Raw genomic sequence first — 18,372 nt, forward strand, 5'->3', positions numbered from 1 at the left:
GTTTCCCACCGCCCAGCTGCTAGGACTGTCCCTCTCTCGTGCAACCTCCAAACAAAACCCGGAATCCTGGCTAACTGCTGTAGTACCGCGCAAAAAGCGCAACAACCCCAAACCATCCCCCAAAGAAAAAGTGGAACCAAAACCAGCGCAGCCCTGCTGTGGAGCTACCATCCCCACCAACATTCATTCGTCGGCTAAAGGGTGGGAAAACGAGAAAAATTCTCGCAGACGAACCAATCAGCGGACGTGGCCTGGGGGCTCTCGAAAGAGCGAAAAAACCACGGCCAGATGAGCCTCCAGAAGTCTGGTGATCGTGGGACCTGAAGAAAGAAAAGTTGGCGTAACCGTAGCGTGCGCAATGGATGAGGCACAGCGATACGGTTCCCGCGCCACGGGGCGGACTACCTGAACCTTCCAGAAAGGCGGTCCATCGAGAGTGAGTGTGTGGAGCTTCGACTAGCCCAGAACAAACGAGAAATGACATCGCCTTGATGGAAATTCTATAAGCAGCCGGTGAAACTTTGGTAAAACTATTTGAAATATTTGCCAAAAAGGTTGATGGCTTGTACAAGCATTAGACTCCGATACGGGGAATCGAACCCCGGCCTTCTCGGTGAGAGCGAGATATCCTAGCCCCTAGACCATATCGGATTTGTTATTATTGAATATTTCCTTGCATACCCTAAGCTATATTCTGACATAAGGGTCTAAACAACCCTATCTATCCAAAATAAAGTCAAGTCTAAACAACCCTATCCAACCTTCCCTCCTACAACCCTCGGGGGGGTACCTTTGAGGTCGGCCTCCCCCCCCCTCGAGCCTATGCTGAGGGTCTCATGAGGACAGCAACACGATCCCAATGCTGCTGCCATTCTCGTCTCTTCAACATGACAACGAGCTGCGAAGCCAGAGTCCGCTTTCTCCCAACTTTGAGGGATTTCCTCGCCGTCGACTCGCCCCCTTTTCACGACACCCTCCTCGCGATCGCCGGCCCTTCATCGCCGCCACACCCAACAACTCGTGGATCCATCTTCGCAACTCGGGACCGTCCCTTTAAAGGTTCAGACAGTCCACCTTCGTCTTTTCCTTTTCCTTTGTCTTTCCTTTGTCCTGCTGTGGCACTCGGGGACTGTATCGGGCCTCAGCCATGGTTCGGTGCGGCGGCCACTTCGAAAAGCGGAAGGATACGCTCCTAGCCTCCGGAGGCTCACCTGGTATGGGTTTTCACCCGCTCAACGACTCGGGTTTTTCCATGCCACGCTGGTTGTGATGGTCGACCTTGTGTCTGGCCACGTTTCTCAGTCGAACGAATGTCGGTGGGGATGGTTAACTCTTTGTGGGGGTTAGGGTTTATCTGTGGAAAATGTTTTTTTTTCTTTTCTTTTTTTCTTTTGTACTTGTGTTTCTTGCTGCTCATTGCGGAGTGTGGACCACTGGTTCTTCGGGGCTTGGGGATGGTGCGCCATCCCGAACACACAGAAACTATGCGGCGTGTCGAGCGGAGGACTTTAAATTTCCGTCCGGTAACCAATCCGGCGTCGTTTGATCTTAGTGATTTTGGTAGACGTTAAATATAGTCAAGTCAAGTCAAACAACCCTATCTAACGGGCAATTTGATTGGTCTATTAAACTCCAAACCCTAAAACTCTCATAAACTCCAAAATGATCAGGCGACGAAAGAACATCCAAGCTTATTAACTTTGCAACGCCCTCGGGCTACGCGGGACAGAGAGTCCTCCAGGCTTCAATGCCGAACCCTAAAAAGTCACAGGAGATGCTTGAAGTCTACGTGCACCTATAATCGCTAACCGCCCGGGAGTAGTTTGGAAGATGACATCATCCGACTGCTTCCGTCCGGAATATGCCGTCGTATTGCTGCGAAATAACAGTAGGTAGACGTAAAAGAATAAAATCAAATCAAATCATTTAACTTTGCAACTCCGGATACGACGTGGTCAGCTTTCCCACCTTGTGGCCTTCCCCTCACGACAGAAGAGTTCTCACGATGAACTGACCGATCGGTGTCCTTTGCCTGTGGAGGCCAAAGTCTGGATGCCCTGGCGACTGCAAGCCACCAAGACGTTAAAGAATACAACAACAACAATGACGACTACAAGCCATCATCATAACCCCATTTTCCTGTCTCACGATTTAACATCAGGCTCGCTCTGTCGTATGCCAAGAATAGCTCGCGTGTAGACAAGTAAATAAAGAATCTCATCATCACCTATCTCAAGATGAGCAACACAATGCCCATCCCATCGCCCAATCTTGAAAGCGATTTGACGATCATCGCAGTCACCCAGTTGACTCCGGCACCAGCAACTGTTCGAAATGAGGCTATTCCCACGCAGTTGCCAGCAGAGTCACTGTCACAGCCGTCGCCCTGGGCGCCGTTTTAGCCGCTCCAAGCCTCCGACTTTTACAACTTGTCCCTGGTAGACTAACCAACAGGCCTTCGTCATCTTGGAAGCCATTGGTGAAGCTCGCAAGCAAGGAGATCCTGATTTCGACAAGACATCTATACGGATGGCTCTGTACCGAGACATGGCCAGGACCTTAACAACCCGGTGGCCTAATACGATCTTCACCCCTGAACGAGTCGATCGTAAGGTGAAGGTGATGATGACGATCTGGAAGGCCTTCTTAGAAATCGAGGGAAAGTCTGGTGTATCCTGCAACCATACCACTGGTAAAATCAGTGCGAGCGATGAACAGTGGTCAAGTTTGAAAAAAAACGAATCCTGATACGGCTACTTCCCTGAGGCTAAGCGGTCTTCCCAGAGGATGTTTTATGAAGAGGCATTTGAAGACTCTGAGCCGGCCGGTATGACGATGGCGGCGTCATCGGGTGACAGAGATGTCTATCAATCCAGTTCTTGTGTCACTCCTGACTCGTCGCAAGGAGCCGCGGCGCTATGTCTTGCGAGATGCTTCAGCAGATGTCCAAAGTAGATTTTCTTCGATGGCCACTGTTTATGAAATCGATGCTTTTTTGGCCTTTCTGGAAGCCCGACCGACACCCTGAAGTGGCGGTGCGAGACAGGCGGAGGAGTGGACACCGCGACCGTGGGTCTAGTACTTACACTTTCGACGACCAACAACGCTCGCGGTAGTAGCACAGCGCCAACCGCAAAGGAAACTCCGAGCAAACCAGGAAACGATGCGCCCGCCAAGAACGGGACTACGAAGGCGTCCACCAACGAGGGACCGGACAAAGCCACGGGACCGACCAGCGGTCCGAAGACGAACAGCTCGACATGGTCGCAGGTTGCTAAGAAGGGGACTAAAGAACCGGCGCCTCAACCGGAGCCTAAGTCTGCGAAACACACGAGCGCCGAAAATAAATTATTCGTGGAGCTCCCGGAAGGATCCCCGTTTGGGGAACTTTGCCCGGGTGCCACAGCCAGACGCCTCAATGAGGGAGAAGCTGGACCCCAAGAAGATGAAGGGAAGACCCAACCACGTGGTGTTCATGGGAGTAACACGTCCGGCCTCATCCCCGACCAGACGCCCCCGGGCCCGTGGCCTCTCTCGGGAAACTCCCGCAGAATGGCTGACGGACGCAAGGAAGAAGGGTGGCTGGTTATCTATGTGTTATTTTAGGCTTCAATCTGCCATTAACTACATAGAGACTACAAGGGGGAAAGTGGATCTGGGTCAGGAAGTCACTTATTGATGCAATAGGCACCAATTAAATACCACATAGATATTCAAAACAAAGCTTACACAACTCACTGTCTTTGACATGTAGCATATTTCCCAAGACGGACACAATATCAGGCTCTAAACGCCTGTGATTCCTATGGTGCAATCTCGGCTGGCAAAAGAGAAGCCAGAGGAACCTGTAATAGGCGTATAGACCTGGTTCATTAATAGTATAAAGGGCGAAATGGAATCATGAAAACGACAAAGTCACGAAACAACGGCAAGACAAGATTCCTTGCTTCGGGAATAGTGTCATGTGTGTATGCTAGTGTTTCTTGTGAAATAGATGACTGCGGGGACGAACCCCCTGGAGATGTAGACAGCCTCACGGTTGACATGTCGGCAAATGCAAAGAGGAGGGAGACGAAGGGCTTGTGATATATAACATGGTTACTTACATGTGTATGTAACTATGCCTGGAGTTAGTACTTGTATCACTTATGAGCAGACGCGACGCGCGGCAAGAGAGCAAAGACGGTATGTCTCTTTGCTTGTTTTCTCAATACACTACAGACCGGGTCCTCAGCTGTGGTTTCATGTTGAGTCCATGCTATTGTCGATCAGCCCCAAAATAACATACAATCACCGGCATCACCACAGTATGAAATGACAATCAGGTCGATGGGGGTCGTAGCAGGAAACGCCATGTGCATTATTGGCTGATCTAGGACACAGACACCAGCTGATTTCGCGGATACGATCGCCATCTCGAAATGGGGTAGCAGTACTGCTACTCTGGAGGTGAGCGAGGTTGAGGCTCTGATTCCGGATCTGTGTGCATATATTCAAGTCTGCACGCTGAGCCTCAGGCCATTTTCATGCACAAGTAGGTAGAAATCCGCCACAGCGTCTGAGCCCCCATTGAGCCCCAGGTCTCGGGGTACCAACGCCAGACCAGCCGATTCACGGCTGTTCGGTCCAGTAGACGGCGATGGGAGGGCGAAGAGGCGGCCGGGAGAGATCGGCCAGCCAGCCTGCAAAGGAAAAAACGGCTGGAAGCGCGCGGTGCGACGATCAGGCCAGTTTGTTATTGATCTTCCGTGCGCTGCTATCTTTGGGGTCAGTAGCTTTGGGCATTGTATTGGGCTGCCCCGGCGAGCGAGGAAATCTGTCCGTCCAAAGGGACGCGTGTTTTCTGCGTCTGAGGGCACGTCTTGGGTTCGAGACCCAGGTTCTAGATGGGGGCAGCTTGTCAGCAAAGAATACTGTGCCAAGATGCCAAGATGTTTAGGGTTTGCAGTTCGTCCTGTATCTCTGCTTCTCCTTGTTACAGAGTAACACTTTCGGTCGAAGCCGAGACGATTTAAGATTCAGAAATACAGGGGAGGCTAAGACAGACGGCAGCAGAGAATCTTTGGGCTGGGCGATAAGCTACAATAGCCTGTCTGCAGTGAACACGTTAAGTTTCACAGCATGGCCCTTGATATCTGAGTTGAAGTCGAGGTTTCATGCATGGAAAGAAAAAGGTTAGAGGGGGGAGGGGGATGTCAACAGATCCATGTTTGGTATAGAGTGGTGTAGGGATATGCCGCCTTGGATCAATTAACCATAAAGCAAGGCGAGTTTAGGGCAGAGCAACTGGAGGGTTTGAAAACAAAGCTGCGCGTAGCTTCAGGGCAGAAACAGGCCAAGAGAGAAGGAGAGGAGGAGGAGACAAGAGCTGCAAGATTATGCGGGCATGTGCAGCAGAGGGAAGCCGTGCGAGTCCTTGGGCACACGATGGGTCACTCGTATAACTCTCTCTCTGTATGTATGTATGTATGTATGCAGCCACCGGCATCCGTCTCGATATTCCAGCAATCAAGTGCATCGAGACCCGGACTGTTGCAATATTGGGTTTGATCTGCGGCGTATTGCCGTTATCTTGAGCCCCGGGAAGTGGGTGGGAGGCAAGAGACGAGACGAGACAGAAATAGAGCATCGGAGAAGGATCGAGAAAAGAACAACACCAGAGAGCCAGACAAGGAAAGAAATCTCCGCCGCAAACAATACAACCCGTTCAAGGCCCCCAATCTCAAACCCGATCGTCTCAAGGGACAGTCGTCGCCCAAGCCCGACTCACGCAAATCCGAGGGTCTGACCGCTGCACGTTGCACGTTGGCTTTGTATGGCGTGTCTCTCCTCTCTTCTCCGGCCGGGGGGCTGTTCCTCCTGGTACCTCTGTACTCTTCCCAGCATCAACACCAACCTGGCACATGCCGCGGCCAAACAACCTGCTCACCAGCCCAGACAGACAGTTGCTTGTTCCGTTGGCTCGGTCTGCAAATGCAAATCAAGGAACACCCCTCCCCCTACCCTGCCCTGCCCTGCCGCTCCTCTTCCTTGTCGCTCCCCCGCCGTCGAACCACAAGACGAGACGAGACGAGACGCGCCTATATAACCGGCGATGGCCACCCGCCTTAATGCCGGACTCTTGCCCTTTTCTTCTGCATCATCACCAGCTCTCATCCGCCATCTCCTTTCTTGCCTCGAGCTCCAGCAGTTCCGCTCATTATCATTCTTTCTCTTAGTTCTCCCGGTGAGACTTCATTTTTGTGCATATTTTACTCCATCATCTTCATTCCTCTCTCCGACCTCTCCTCCCACCCAAATCTACACACACACACACGCATTCACAATGGTTGCCGACTCTGGACGCGAATACTCTGCCCCCCAGGCCGCCCAGGACTACGAGTCTGTGGCCTGGACCCAGGCGTCCACCCGCTTTGAGCTCAAGATTGCCGTTATTGGTGCCGGTAAGATCAAAACATCCCGCAAGCAGCACCCGCCACGGCTGGTCCCGCCTAGAGCACTGCTAACCTGGCATCCTCCCTCGTAGGCATGGGCGGTCTTGGAACTGCGCTCTCTCTCGCCAAGAAGGGCTTCACCAACATTCACGTGTACGAGACTGTCACCGATCTGGGCTTCACTGGCGCCGGCATCCAGCTTGCCCCCAACATGGCCCGTGTTCTGAGCCGCCTCGGCTGCTGGGACCCCATCTACAAGGAGGCCACCGACGTCCGGGCTGCCAACATCCGTGGTATGTACATGTAGCCATCGACAATCACCTAGACACAAATCACGATGCTAACACCGACTGCTTTCTACAGAGGGTGCCACCAACGAAACCCTGACTCGGGTCCCCATGCCCAACCTGACTGAAAAGTACGGCTTTCCCCACTGCACCGGCCACCGTTCCTCGCTGGCTGGCCGCATGTACGAAGCTTGCCAGAAAGAGGCCGGCATCACCTTCCACTTTGGCTCGCGTCTGGTTGACATCAAGTCATTCGGCCCCCAGCCCGAATTCGTCATCAAGCCCATTGACGGCGACGAGTACATTGTCAAGAGTGACGTCATGATTGCCAGTGACGGCATCAAGAGCGTCACCCGCGCCCGCATTCTCGAGACTCTGGGCCACGAGGAGAGCGAGAAGGAGACTGGCCAGGCCGCCTACCGCATCATGCTCACTCGCGACGAGATGAAGCATGACCCTGAGATGCTTGCTCTGATCGACAGCGACGAGGTCGTCAGATGGATCGGCGAGAAGCGCCACATCATTGCCTACCCCGTGCACAACCACACCATCTACAACCTGTCGACCACGCAGCCCGACAAGAACTTTGCCGCCGCCCCGTCGGCCACGTACACCACCCGCGGCTCCAAGAAGGTCATGCTGGACGTCTTCTCCGACTTTTGCCCGCTGATCCAGCGCATGCTGAACCTCGTTCCCGAGGGCGAGGTCTGCGAATGGCGCCTGCGCATGCACAACCCCCTGCCCACGTGGACCATGGGCTCCGTTGCCCTTGTCGGCGACGCCTGCCACCCCACGCTGCCGCACATGAGCCAGGGCGCGTCCATGGCCATCGAGGACGGCGCCACCATTGCCGAGGCGCTGGCCCTGTCGCCCGACCTCAAGCCCGAGTCCATCTCGCGCTCGCTCAAGGCCTACCAGCTGCTGCGCAAAGACTGGTGCACCAACCTCGTCGAGATGGCCTACCAGTGCGGCCGCACCCTGCATCTGGGCGAGGGCAAGGCCAAGGAGGAGCGTGACCGTCTCTTTGCTGAGGCCAGAGCCGGCAACGTTGCCGTCGTCCCCGACAAGTGGGCCTCGCCCAAGATCCAGGAGAAGGTCTACAGCAACGACGTGGTGTCCCGCATCAACGCCGAGTGGGACACTCTGTACGCACAGACGGCCGACATGTAAGCGGCCAGCCGCCGCATTCTCATTCCCCTGCTGCTTCTCTTTTCTTGCCTTGTGTCTTTTGCTTTCTTGATATATAGCCCCTTTGGTGTTTGCGTTGCTTAGCGTCTTGTACATAGCTTTTTTTTGTTTGATGATAGACCGGGCTTGATTCCAGTTGAAATAGACAGTCATTTTTCTGATACGTTTTTTGTTTTTTGTCTGCATACATGTCCATGAACAAGGTCATTTTAAAGTGATGGAAGCATCATGAATGTGAAGATGGATGTAAAGACGCCAATGTATTTCCAAAAACCAATAAAAAAAAAAAAAGAGAATCTCTTAAAATAAAGCCTGAATAAGAAATGCGCCTGTACGAAAGGGAGAATATGGACCCGGAACAGAAAAAAAAACACGATACACAATGAAACAACTGATGAACGAACCTCCCACGAGGCCTAAGGGTATAGGAAATGAGGGTGATGGTTAGGGTTATGATGGAGACAGGAAGATGGAAAAAAAGAAAGCAAAAGGAAGCAAGGTCTTCCTCGCCCACTCCCAGTTGGCGTTAATGCAGCTGATAAAACATGGGAGAAAAAAAGGAATAAAAAGTGGCATGCTGCAGAACGGAAAAGGTCATGGTATAGTGGATAACATCTCGTTCGCATTGGACTTGCGTGTAAGCGCGCGCATGCGGTGATTGTTGAGATGGCAATGCGCTTTTTTTAAGTTCTCAGATCATCGCGATGAACAGCCAAAAGGCCACGGTCGCGTCTTATCCACTACAGGGCCGGGACACAGCGCGTATAGCAGGACAGCGCGTCCTGGGCCCATGTTTGTTCTTTTATTGTTCTCGGCAGATGACAGAAGAGGAACAGTGACGGCACGTCTAGAACAGAATATCCAAGCAGCAGCAGCAGGCCATGGCAGCCAAACATCCAGTCAGGCAGCCGTCATTCTTACGACCGCGCTCGTCCTGGTATTGACCCTGGGGCGGGTATTGGCCTTGGGGCGGATACTGCTGGTACTGCTGCTGGGGCGGATAATAGCCCATGGGCTGCTGCTGGCCGTAGTAGCCGTTGGCGGCGCCGCCCGAGTTGTTGGCGTACTGGTCGGGGCCGCCCTGGGGGTAGCCGCCATAGGTTTGGGGGGGCTGCTGAACGCCGCCACCGTAGGCAGGAGGAGCTTCGGGTTTGCCAGACATTTTGTCGATTGGGTATATGGAGATGGAGGAGTGGTGGTGGTGGTGGAGGTTGTTGTTGAGATGTCAGCGACGAGTGGCTTGCGTGGATGTGTTTTTATATATCGATGATAGTAGAAGGAGAGGGATTGGGTGTGGGTGCAGAAGAAGAAGAGAAACGATAAAAGACACGACCTCGGAAAAATAAAGAAAGAGAAAGAGAAGGGCGGAACTCAAGCTTGGCAAGATTTGCGGAGTATGGGTCACGGTCAGGAGATTATATAGACCTGCGTTTTAAGTACCAATTGCTAAACAAAGAAGAACTTGTTTTACAGCGCGAGAGGGGAGGTGCCAAAAAAGTGTACTTGTGCAAATACGACCTAGTTCCGGGTTCCTTCCTGCTGGTTTTCGTTTGTTTGCGTTGTGAGGAAATAAGTAACTATGTATTTAGAGGGAGAGAGAAATGGCACTTGCCCTATCGTTTTGGGAGGGAATGCTGAGGAACAAGGAAAAAAAAGGCAATAACTAGCCCTGATTTCAGTTGGTGTTCGAATTTTGAGTTTTCTTGCAGGCAGGTAGTTATCACCCTGTAGGTACAAGAGCTGCAAAAAGAAAAGCGGGGCCTTGATCTGGGGGCCTGGAAGCAATGTAATAGTTAGAGGCGCGAGGCCTCCGAGCTTGCTTGTTGTCTTTGATAGTCTGATTGAGTCTGGGTTTCTGTCCAGGCCGGTCTTTCTCACCATCGTATGGACACATATTGTACACACACACTTCCTGATGGACATCCTGACTGACTTTCCGACTTGTCTCTCAGTCGGGCCATGCAGCCAAGATCCTGCGTGCAGAGTGGACTGGGCTGTGTTGGTAGTGCAAGGTGCAGTCTTTCCAGATTGCGCGGAATGTGCGGCTTGGCTTGGCCTGACCCCAATACCATATCTATGTACGTGGATACATACATGACTTGTCCAGCAGCTGGCGGCCTGGTCTCGGTGGAGGCTTGGAATTCCATGGCACGCTTGTCCCGACTTGTAGTATTCTTGGTAGCCAGCTATGGCTGCATTTTTCCTGTGCGCCTTGCATGTGTACAACATGGAGTTGGTTAGACCTTTCCGCATCCTGCAAAGAGGCGCAGACAGTTTCTATTTTTTTTCGTCTTAAAAACACCGGCATGGTGGTCCTTTGACAGCGGGATTCAAAAGGCACTCTATCTAGGCACCAATATATAGCCCATTATATGCAAAAGCATGCATGGCAGTGCTTAGTCACCCATCACAAAAGATCCAGCTGTCAGGGTCATTACGTTGGGGGACGCGCAACGCCTCTGCTTGGATATCTGACGTCATAGCTGCTGTATTGTACTGCATTCGTTACTGGAATCCATGACGCTCGCCACCAATGAAGAACGGCCCAGACATTGTCATTTAATATTCCGCATATCGAGATGTCGCTTGCTCCCTTGCGGCAAGCCTTTTTTTTTTTTCCTTGTAGCAGAAGGCAAGGGACAGTCTCATATGATACATTTAGAGAAAACAGGTGCTTCTCAGCAACTCTTCCATGTTGAATAGTTAGTCGCATGTCAAAACCCTAGCTTCACTAGGGTCTTTTTGAATCCGCTTTGGGTAACTCGGAGAACCCCACTTCAAACAACAATCATGCAAATAAGTGTTCTCACCCATAGGACCAAAGTTTCATCTTACACCTAGTTACGCTGTTTTGAACGTGAGTTTCCCGTCTCTAGGGCTCCATATGCACACTACTTGTGCATATTTGCAGACCTACACGACCCAACCCAAACACCATGCTAACCCCCCTCCCTAGCTCCCCGGTCGTCGCCAACACCCAATGAGCCAAGACCTATTCTTCCCTGCCGCATCGTGCGCCAAGCTGGAGCCGTACCTCCCGCCCAGCCGCACCAACGCTAAGGATCGCAGCGAAAAGACCTTTCTCACGCTAACATTTGCCACGTCGCTCGACTCGGCGCTGTCGCTGGCACCCGGCACGCGCACCCGCCTGTCCGGCCCCGAGTCCAAGGCCATGACACACTACCTGCGCAGCTGCCACGACGCCATCTGCGTTGGCGTCGGGACCGTCATTGCAGATGACCCGGCGCTCAACTGCCGGATTGCGGCGGGCGACTCCGCGTCGGCGCCGGTGTCTGCGTCTCAAACGCCCCGCACCCACCAGCCGCGCCCCATCGTCATCGACCCGCACGGCCGCTGGGATTTTACCGGCGACAACAAGGTGTTCCAGGTCTGTCGCAGCGGCGCCGGCAAGGGCCCGTACGTGATAACATCGACGGCCGTGCAGCACTCGATCGACAAGGCGCTGCTGCTGGGCCAGCACGGCGGCAAGTACATTAGCATCCCGACAAACAAGGCGGGCCGCTTCCAGTGGGAGGACATTTTGTATGCGCTGTCGGTCGAGGGCCTGGAGAGCGTCATGGTTGAAGGCGGTGGCGACATCATCAATTCGTTGTTGCAGGTCGGGAGTCAGCACCTGGTCGACTCGGTCATCGTTACGATTGCGCCGACGTGGCTGGGCCAGGGTGGTATCGTGGTTTCGCCAGAGCGCGTGGTGGAGAATGGGGTCGCAGTGCCAGCGGCGCGTCTTTCAGACGTTTCGTGGCATCCTTTTGGTGAGGACATCGTCATGTGCGGGAGGCTTTGATATCAAAACCGACTTTGAGTGTGCACGACGTTTATGATGATGAACATAACGAGTTATTCGTATTAAAACCTAGGGCCAGCCTAGTGCTTGTTGGTGACTATAAGACCAGCCCCTCTTCCACTAGCTGATACTTCTAAAATAGACAAATAGAACATAGAACAAGAACAAAAGATATAGCACATGGGCTTTCCCTTCCATCTCTGTAGCTTTACCAGAATATCCAGCTCTTCCGTCGACGGATCGGCTTTGTTTCCGGAAATGGCGCCGAGTCTACTACCCCCTCGACCTTTTTAGTGGGAGACTTGACCGCAGTAATGGGAGACTTAGCCGCGGTATTGGGCGACAAAGAAGGAGTGGGCGTAGAGTCGGCAGTACCAGGTCTGATGCCCAAAGTCTTTCCTGTCCTGACTCGACGTAGTGGACAGATGGACGCCAACTTCAGGCGAGTTGGGCTAATTGGAGGGAGTTGGATTTCCTCAGCTTCCTCTTCCACCGCTTCTTGGCTGCCTGGGCACTCAGATTTAACCTCACCGACTTGACTAGTAGTGTTTTCAGCGACAGACATGCTCACGTGTGGGAAAGTTACCACTCCCGGCCCAATTCGCTGCATTGCATACTCAAATAGCTCCTCATCCCACCCATGGCCTCTGACAACATCAAGAAACGACGCTCTTGATTTTGCGTCCTCAGAACCCTTTTTAGACCACCCAGATTCCACGTCACCGATGCGTATAACTGCAATGGCTACGGTATCAAGTGAGGTTGACGTACGGACGCTGTTCTGGGGCTGGCATTCTGTCTGGTTCGGGAAGCCGGTGTGGTTATACGAGAACCGGATAACCAGGTAGTCTCGCGTGATATTTCCCAGGTGCAACTCAAGATCGTCAAACAGGTCGTCCGATGTATGTGAGCGGCTAAAGCCTCGTCTACGCTGCATACTGGGCCGCGGCTGCATCAAAACCTTGACAAGATATAGGATGGAGCTTTCTGTGGCCAAAACTCTAAAACGGAGATGGAATCATGTCAATAAAATGCAACAGTATTCGGCACCGGTGGCAGGACTTACGGGGGCGCCTCGCTCTCGATTATTTCTTCAATGTACGTTCCAGGACAAGGCATGAACTGAACATGCAAGTTGTATAGACAGCCGTACCATCCATCTTCTGTTCATTGTTAGTGTTTGCCATGAAGACCAAGCCAGATCGGTGTATCATCTTCAAGCCGAAATCTGAGATGTTATGTGCACCTACGTCCTTCAAACCGGCGTCGTTTACCGATACAGAGCTGCTGGTCAAGTGGTCTTTCCATTAGAAAGGCGTCAACACTAGCCGGGGCAGCAAGTTTTGCTACTACCTCCACAGCCACCCAAAGTGATACGGCGCAGTCCTCAGAGATGACATTAACTACTGGAGTGACACTGATTTGAGGGACAAGAACCAAAGGACTTGGGGCTCTAAGACTAGGGCCTCTCAGATCTATCTTGCTGCTAGGAAAAATGGCAGATTTCGAAATGTTGGGAGATCCCCAACCTCTGGGGCATGATGAATTGATAGGAGCTTGGAGAGTTACAAGCGGCATGCGTCTCAGAGCTGGGGGTATCCCCGGGGATGGGGAAGGAGAACGACATGTCTCGTTTTCCTTCATAATGTGGCCCATGTGAAACGAAGACTTGTCAGGACTCTTGATAGGGCTACATGGCGCCGTACGGTAAACCGTGACTGGGCTGGAGTTAGACTCCGAATTTGCAATGCTCCCATCGTTGCTCTGTCTCTTTTTCTCAACAAAAAGGCTAGGCGAGACACCCATACCGCGGTACGGCATCATGGAGGGAGGTGATGCCATATGACCTTGGGTGTGAAGGTAGTTCATTTGTCACTGTTGATTCTAAGAAAAGTCAGGGTTGCAGAAAGAGTCAGGTTGAGTCGCGCTGACCGAGCGTCCAGTCAGTGTCTGAGCTACGATATCGGTGGTGTATCTGAGCTTGGAAACGCTGTTAGCTATACCAGCCTCTGTCTGTTCTGTTTTTTCGGAAGCACGTCGCTGAGCCGAAGCAGGCAGCGACGATGTTCTTGTAATAGGAGGCTGTATTATAGCCTCAAAGTGTGGATTGATTCTTGGGTACGCTTGAGTCGGACGAGGTATTCTTGAAGCATCCGAGAAAGGACCAGCAGGAGACAGTGCAAGGCCTGTTGATGATGTGATCTGAGAGTCCGGGTGACAACGGCCATAAGGGTCCGAACCAAGCGTGGGCTGCTGGATATATGGAGGATCAGGCCGCTGGGCTCCGTCTGGATACAAAGGTGAGGGCAGCCGGGTCCCCGGAACGCCCCACGATGACGATAACGACAGCCGGGACGGCGAGCCCGAAGCAGGCGACTGCGTACCACCAGCACCCACAACCGAATACGAGCGGTTGGACGCGGTGGAAGGGAAGTGCAGATTCCCCGGAGAGTGTGGCTGATAGGAGGGCGCGGGCGTGAAGAAGGTGGAGAGAGGGAGCAGCGGTGGCTCGTAGGGCGGCACGGGGTCAGAGCCCGGCGAGTCGGTGTTGCGGATGTGAGGATCACGGCCGCCGTGGCTGGCGGCTTCGCGGGTGGCAGGATAGGGGCGGCGGATTTGGCGACAGGCACACAAGAACACACCAAAGGTCGAGGCGATAATGAGAGCAATGAGTCCGGCGTCAAGACCTGCAGGAGCCGTAGACGTCAACATAGTGATACAGATGCTTGTAGGTGTATGGAGAGAAGGTGTGAGGTATGTACATACATGTCATCCACAGGAGACCTGGACTATGATGGTGATTGGAGGGCTACACATAGGGACACACGGGAAAACAAAGCCGCTACGTTGCAAGCCTCGTGCTTTGGCCTGGGCTTTCGGAGATCCGCAACGTAGAGGGAAGGTACTCTATTCCGGGAGGTAGTAACACCAAGCCGTCAACTGTCTGTTGCCATCACGGCTTAGTAAGCAATAGACTTCACCATTGCACATCTTGAACATCACAAGACTGGCAGATAGCTTCCGATAAGCTCTGGGTATGATTTCAATACGTAAACGACCAGCTTAATACGCCGTCTTTCTCCTCAAACATCTGCACTCATAGACCGTCAATGCGCGCCTGCTATATAGAAGCGCCCAAGGCTCGCATCAAGTTCTCCTTCGTCGTCTCCAGCTCTTGACCATCAATCGGAAGGAAATGGATCTATACAGTTAGTACCACACACAGATTCGGGCTGCACTCAAATCAAAGACTCACCAGCTCATCTGACGGAGTTGTGCCCCCATATAACACTGAGTCCTGTAAGCTCGACGCCAGGTTTTGGCCCACACGTCTTTCCCACACGCCCTCCCAGTTCCACTGCGATGCCTGCCTCGAGACGGAGCCATGTGTCTGCGATGCTGGGCTTCTCGGCTCAGACTCATCGGCCGAAAACACGCTTTCGTCTGGGTTAATAGTTGGCTCATGGCCGCCCGCCATCAGCGACTCCTTGCGATATAGCCGCCAGGCATGCCACGCCCCGTGGTTACCCGCAGCCTCGAGCGGAATAGAGTCGAGGACATCTTCTTCGTCAAAAGAGCTGCGGATGTACGCCAGCACGTCGTACACAGGCACAGCCTCCTTATCGGTGCGAGTGTAGCCCGGCTGCTCGGCAGTCGTGCGGCGTGACGCAGGCGTCTCGAAGATGCTTCCCGAAGCCTGGACATCACGGTCGCTGTCTACCTCGACGATGCGGGGGGCATTGGAGTTGCGCGGTGGCGTGGCCAGGACCATGGCGTGGCTGTCGCCGGTTATGCGCCGTGCGCTGCGCCGCGCGAACCAGCCCGGGAAGCCGTGGCGCAGACTGAAGCCGCCGGGAGGCAGGCGCTCGCGGTCGTTGGCGCTAATAGGGTCGCCTTCGCTAGAGTATGTGGAGAGCGGAGTGATTAGGGGGTGGAACATGTCGGTCAGAAAGGTGACCTGTGGCGGTACTCGGGGGAATGCATCGGGAAAGGAGATCTGGAAGCGCAGGACGGCGGATGCATAGGGACCTGGGGGGGGTTCGGGTTAGCTACAGGTCACAGAATGTCTATCGTGGCGAGCACTCTATCGCCACCAACCTTTGCGCACAAATATCACCCCGGACCAAGTCGACGGGTCACCGGGAGTTAAGCTAACAAACACGCCATCGGGACAGGCTTGCTTCAGTCCGGCACTGCTCTCTCAGTATTCTGCATTAGCACGGGGCGAGGACACACTCGAGGGCCTAGGGAGACCATACAATTCGGCCATTAGATGCTGCTTGCGCATCGACGGCAAACTTGCCATGCGTAGAGTAGCCATGATGTAGTGCAATGTATCTGTAGGAGTAGGAGAGAGACAGCCAAGCACCACCATGAAACACGTTACTATGGATGTAAAGTTGTATCACCAGCGACAAAAACAAAGACAGATGCCGGTCGTTAACTGCCAGCAACAGGCACAAAGAAATCAGATAGGGCAAAGATGCAACGCTCAAAAGTGGTAGTCTTGTTCATCCGCCGGATTGTCTACAAGTCTCGTCTGGTTCCTGTTCAGGCCAGAAATCTTGCTTCACAACAGCCGAAGTGCAATGATGCGACGCAGACAAAACTGGCGGTCAGCCAAGGGAAGCCAAAGGCGGTGTGCATTCTGCCGGCACTAAAACGAAGTGGCCTTTCTTGCTGTTAGTTGGTTACTATGCAGAGTCGCGGGGTTTGCTGTGAACAACCCCATCACAGTGGGTAGAAGTTCACGATGACCTCATCAACGCCAGAAAAAGAGGCCGCTTTGAGATTTTTTGAGAAAGAAAGACATGCCAATATGGTGATAGTGAGTTTTCTTTTAATAGTGAAGCCACTTTGTGTGATGCAAAGGTTATTCTGTAGATATTTCGAGTGAGTATCAACGAAAGAATCAGAACAACACAAGAATGCAACAAAGAAAAACAAATGACAATAACTATGCAATATACAATATTAACCAGAGCTAGAACAAAACGTCCTATTCCCCGTGTGATATCTCTCGACAACCAACACTCCGATGACGGAGAGGAATGACATGGACTATGTATCGCATAAAGGAACACTAGCTCCAAGCTTCTCATTACATTATCGACCCAGTATACACCGGCCCCGCCAGACTCGGTCCGTACGTTTCTGTAGCTCTAGCCAGAAGGGCTGGCAGTGCCCAGTCAAGCTGGGGGTCTGCCGAGTCCAACTCAAAAGCCAACAGTGAAATGGACAAGAAAAATACTCGGACAGTTGCCAGCGGCAAACAATCGGCAGATGTCTTAGCCAACAGCAAGAAAAAAAAACCAAAGTCCGTGAATTAAATAGTTTCTCTTCCTCCAGACGGTCGTAAAATGCATTGCTATTCTCTCCAGATATTTGCCGAGGCAGAAGAGAAAGTTCTACCACGCCATCTACTTGGTCAGGTGCTTCTCCATTCTCTGCTTCTCTGATGTGCGCATTTCGCGCATGTCGTCGCGCGTCGCGTTGTAGGCGCCGGTGACCTGGTTGAAAGGGTTCTCGGGCGACTTTTCAAACTCCTTGACAATGCGTTCCTCACGCTGCTGCTTGCGCAGACCAGCGCCCTCGCCCGAGTTCTGCATCTCCAGCAACCGGCGCTCCATGTAGGCCTTGAGAGCGCGGGGGTAGCGGCGCTCGGGGTGCAGCTCGATCTTGATTTCGTTGGAGGCTTCGTTGGCAAGTGTCAGGGCGTCAAGTGCCGAGTCGATGCCAGTGGCGTTGAGCGTCGAGAGCGGCGTGGCAGACGATTCCAGCGAGTCGATCTGGTCGAGGTTCAGGCCGCGCGTCTTCTTGGCTGCTGTCGGAGCCGGCTTGCCGTTGCCCCGGGCCTTAGATTTGGGCAGGCTTGCATCGTCCTCGCGCTGAAGAGCCTCCTTCTCGGCCTTTTTGCGCGCGGCTTCGGCCTTCTTAGCGGCTTCGGCCTCTCTGTATCGGCGCAAAGAGGGGTGGTTAGCCTTGACCTGCTCAGCCTCTCAGCCGCGCCGCGACTGTGAAAGGGCGGGGACACTTACTTCTTGGAGTTGTTCTTGGCTCCCTTTTCCCACTTCTTGGCATCTTCGGCCTCCTGATCGGCCGCCTTCTTGGCGTTCTTCTCTGCGGCGGCGTTGGCCTTGCGCGCCTGACCAGCTTCCTTCTTACCACCCATATCTTTTTGGGTACGAGCCATGATGTTAAAACGAAATGTCCAAAGCAAAATAATAATAAAGGATCACCGAAATGATCACAGAGAGTGTCGTCGGAGGCTGAGGGCGGGAGGAGAGAGGGTCGCGGGAATAAAAAGAAATGAGATGTAGCTCGAAATATCGAGAATTTGATGCATAAAAAAGAGTGTTTGAGAAGGCCTTTTTTAAGGCGGGGGAAGGAGCGCGGGAGAGAAAGAAGAGTTAAATACCTGCTATCGATGGAGTTTTCGGATTCCAAGTTGCCCTCGTCGTCTTACAAAAATTTCCTGTCCGAAAAGGGTTCCAAGACTTTGTTCGGCGTTGTATGTACAGAAAATCTCTTGATCCGATGATGACGATGACGGAAGGCGTTGAGGGAAGGAGTTGTTTTCCAAGCTTGCCTTGGATCCAGGGCTTTAAGTGGGGGCGGGGCAAATCTGTTTTGTCTAGCCTTGACGTCAGCTGTCCGG

At 52.9% G+C, this 18,372-nt stretch overlaps 7 protein-coding genes across 7 annotated transcripts; 2 read left to right on the forward strand and 5 right to left on the reverse strand.

Moving 5' to 3' along the window:
• Positions 1–6,325: 6,325 nt before the first annotated feature.
• Positions 6,326–7,891, forward strand: BROUX77_007943 (uncharacterized protein; the record flags this gene model as incomplete). The annotated part of the gene is made up of 3 exons (XM_073753092.1): positions 6,326–6,443; positions 6,527–6,727; positions 6,798–7,891. 3 exons carry the CDS (start codon positions 6,326–6,328, stop codon positions 7,889–7,891), a joined length of 1,413 nt encoding a protein of 470 aa, XP_073602236.1.
• Positions 7,892–8,756: 865 nt separating this feature from the next.
• Positions 8,757–9,071, reverse strand: BROUX77_007944 (uncharacterized protein; the record flags this gene model as incomplete). The annotated part of the gene is made up of 1 exon (XM_073753093.1): positions 8,757–9,071. The coding sequence occupies one exon, from the start codon at positions 9,069–9,071 to the stop codon at positions 8,757–8,759; it is 315 nt and encodes a 104-aa protein (XP_073602237.1).
• A 1,818-nt stretch (positions 9,072–10,889) lies between these two features.
• BROUX77_007945 (uncharacterized protein) lies at positions 10,890–11,714 on the forward strand (the record flags this gene model as incomplete). Its single annotated transcript, XM_073753094.1, has 1 exon — positions 10,890–11,714. The coding sequence occupies one exon, from the start codon at positions 10,890–10,892 to the stop codon at positions 11,712–11,714; it is 825 nt and encodes a 274-aa protein (XP_073602238.1).
• Positions 11,715–11,922: 208 nt separating this feature from the next.
• BROUX77_007946 (uncharacterized protein) lies at positions 11,923–13,535 on the reverse strand (the record flags this gene model as incomplete). Its single annotated transcript, XM_073753096.1, has 3 exons — positions 11,923–12,715; positions 12,781–12,877; positions 12,965–13,535. The coding sequence occupies 3 exons, from the start codon at positions 13,533–13,535 to the stop codon at positions 11,923–11,925; spliced, it is 1,461 nt and encodes a 486-aa protein (XP_073602239.1).
• A 63-nt stretch (positions 13,536–13,598) lies between these two features.
• Positions 13,599–14,426, reverse strand: BROUX77_007947 (uncharacterized protein; the record flags this gene model as incomplete). The annotated part of the gene is made up of 1 exon (XM_073753097.1): positions 13,599–14,426. The coding sequence occupies one exon, from the start codon at positions 14,424–14,426 to the stop codon at positions 13,599–13,601; it is 828 nt and encodes a 275-aa protein (XP_073602240.1).
• Positions 14,427–14,835: 409 nt separating this feature from the next.
• Positions 14,836–16,035, reverse strand: BROUX77_007948 (uncharacterized protein; the record flags this gene model as incomplete). Its single annotated transcript, XM_073753098.1, has 4 exons — positions 14,836–14,916; positions 14,971–15,743; positions 15,813–15,907; positions 15,974–16,035. 4 exons carry the CDS (start codon positions 16,033–16,035, stop codon positions 14,836–14,838), a joined length of 1,011 nt encoding a protein of 336 aa, XP_073602241.1.
• A 1,099-nt stretch (positions 16,036–17,134) lies between these two features.
• Positions 17,135–17,907, reverse strand: BROUX77_007949 (uncharacterized protein; the record flags this gene model as incomplete). Its single annotated transcript, XM_073753099.1, has 2 exons — positions 17,135–17,666; positions 17,753–17,907. The coding sequence occupies 2 exons, from the start codon at positions 17,905–17,907 to the stop codon at positions 17,135–17,137; spliced, it is 687 nt and encodes a 228-aa protein (XP_073602242.1).
• Positions 17,908–18,372: the final 465 nt, after the last annotated feature.

Source organism: Berkeleyomyces rouxiae, assembly GCF_048999995.1.
Source record: "Berkeleyomyces rouxiae strain 22BRR77 chromosome Unknown BrBRR77_ptg000012l, whole genome shotgun sequence".
Taxonomy (NCBI): domain Eukaryota; kingdom Fungi; phylum Ascomycota; class Sordariomycetes; order Microascales; family Ceratocystidaceae; genus Berkeleyomyces; species Berkeleyomyces rouxiae.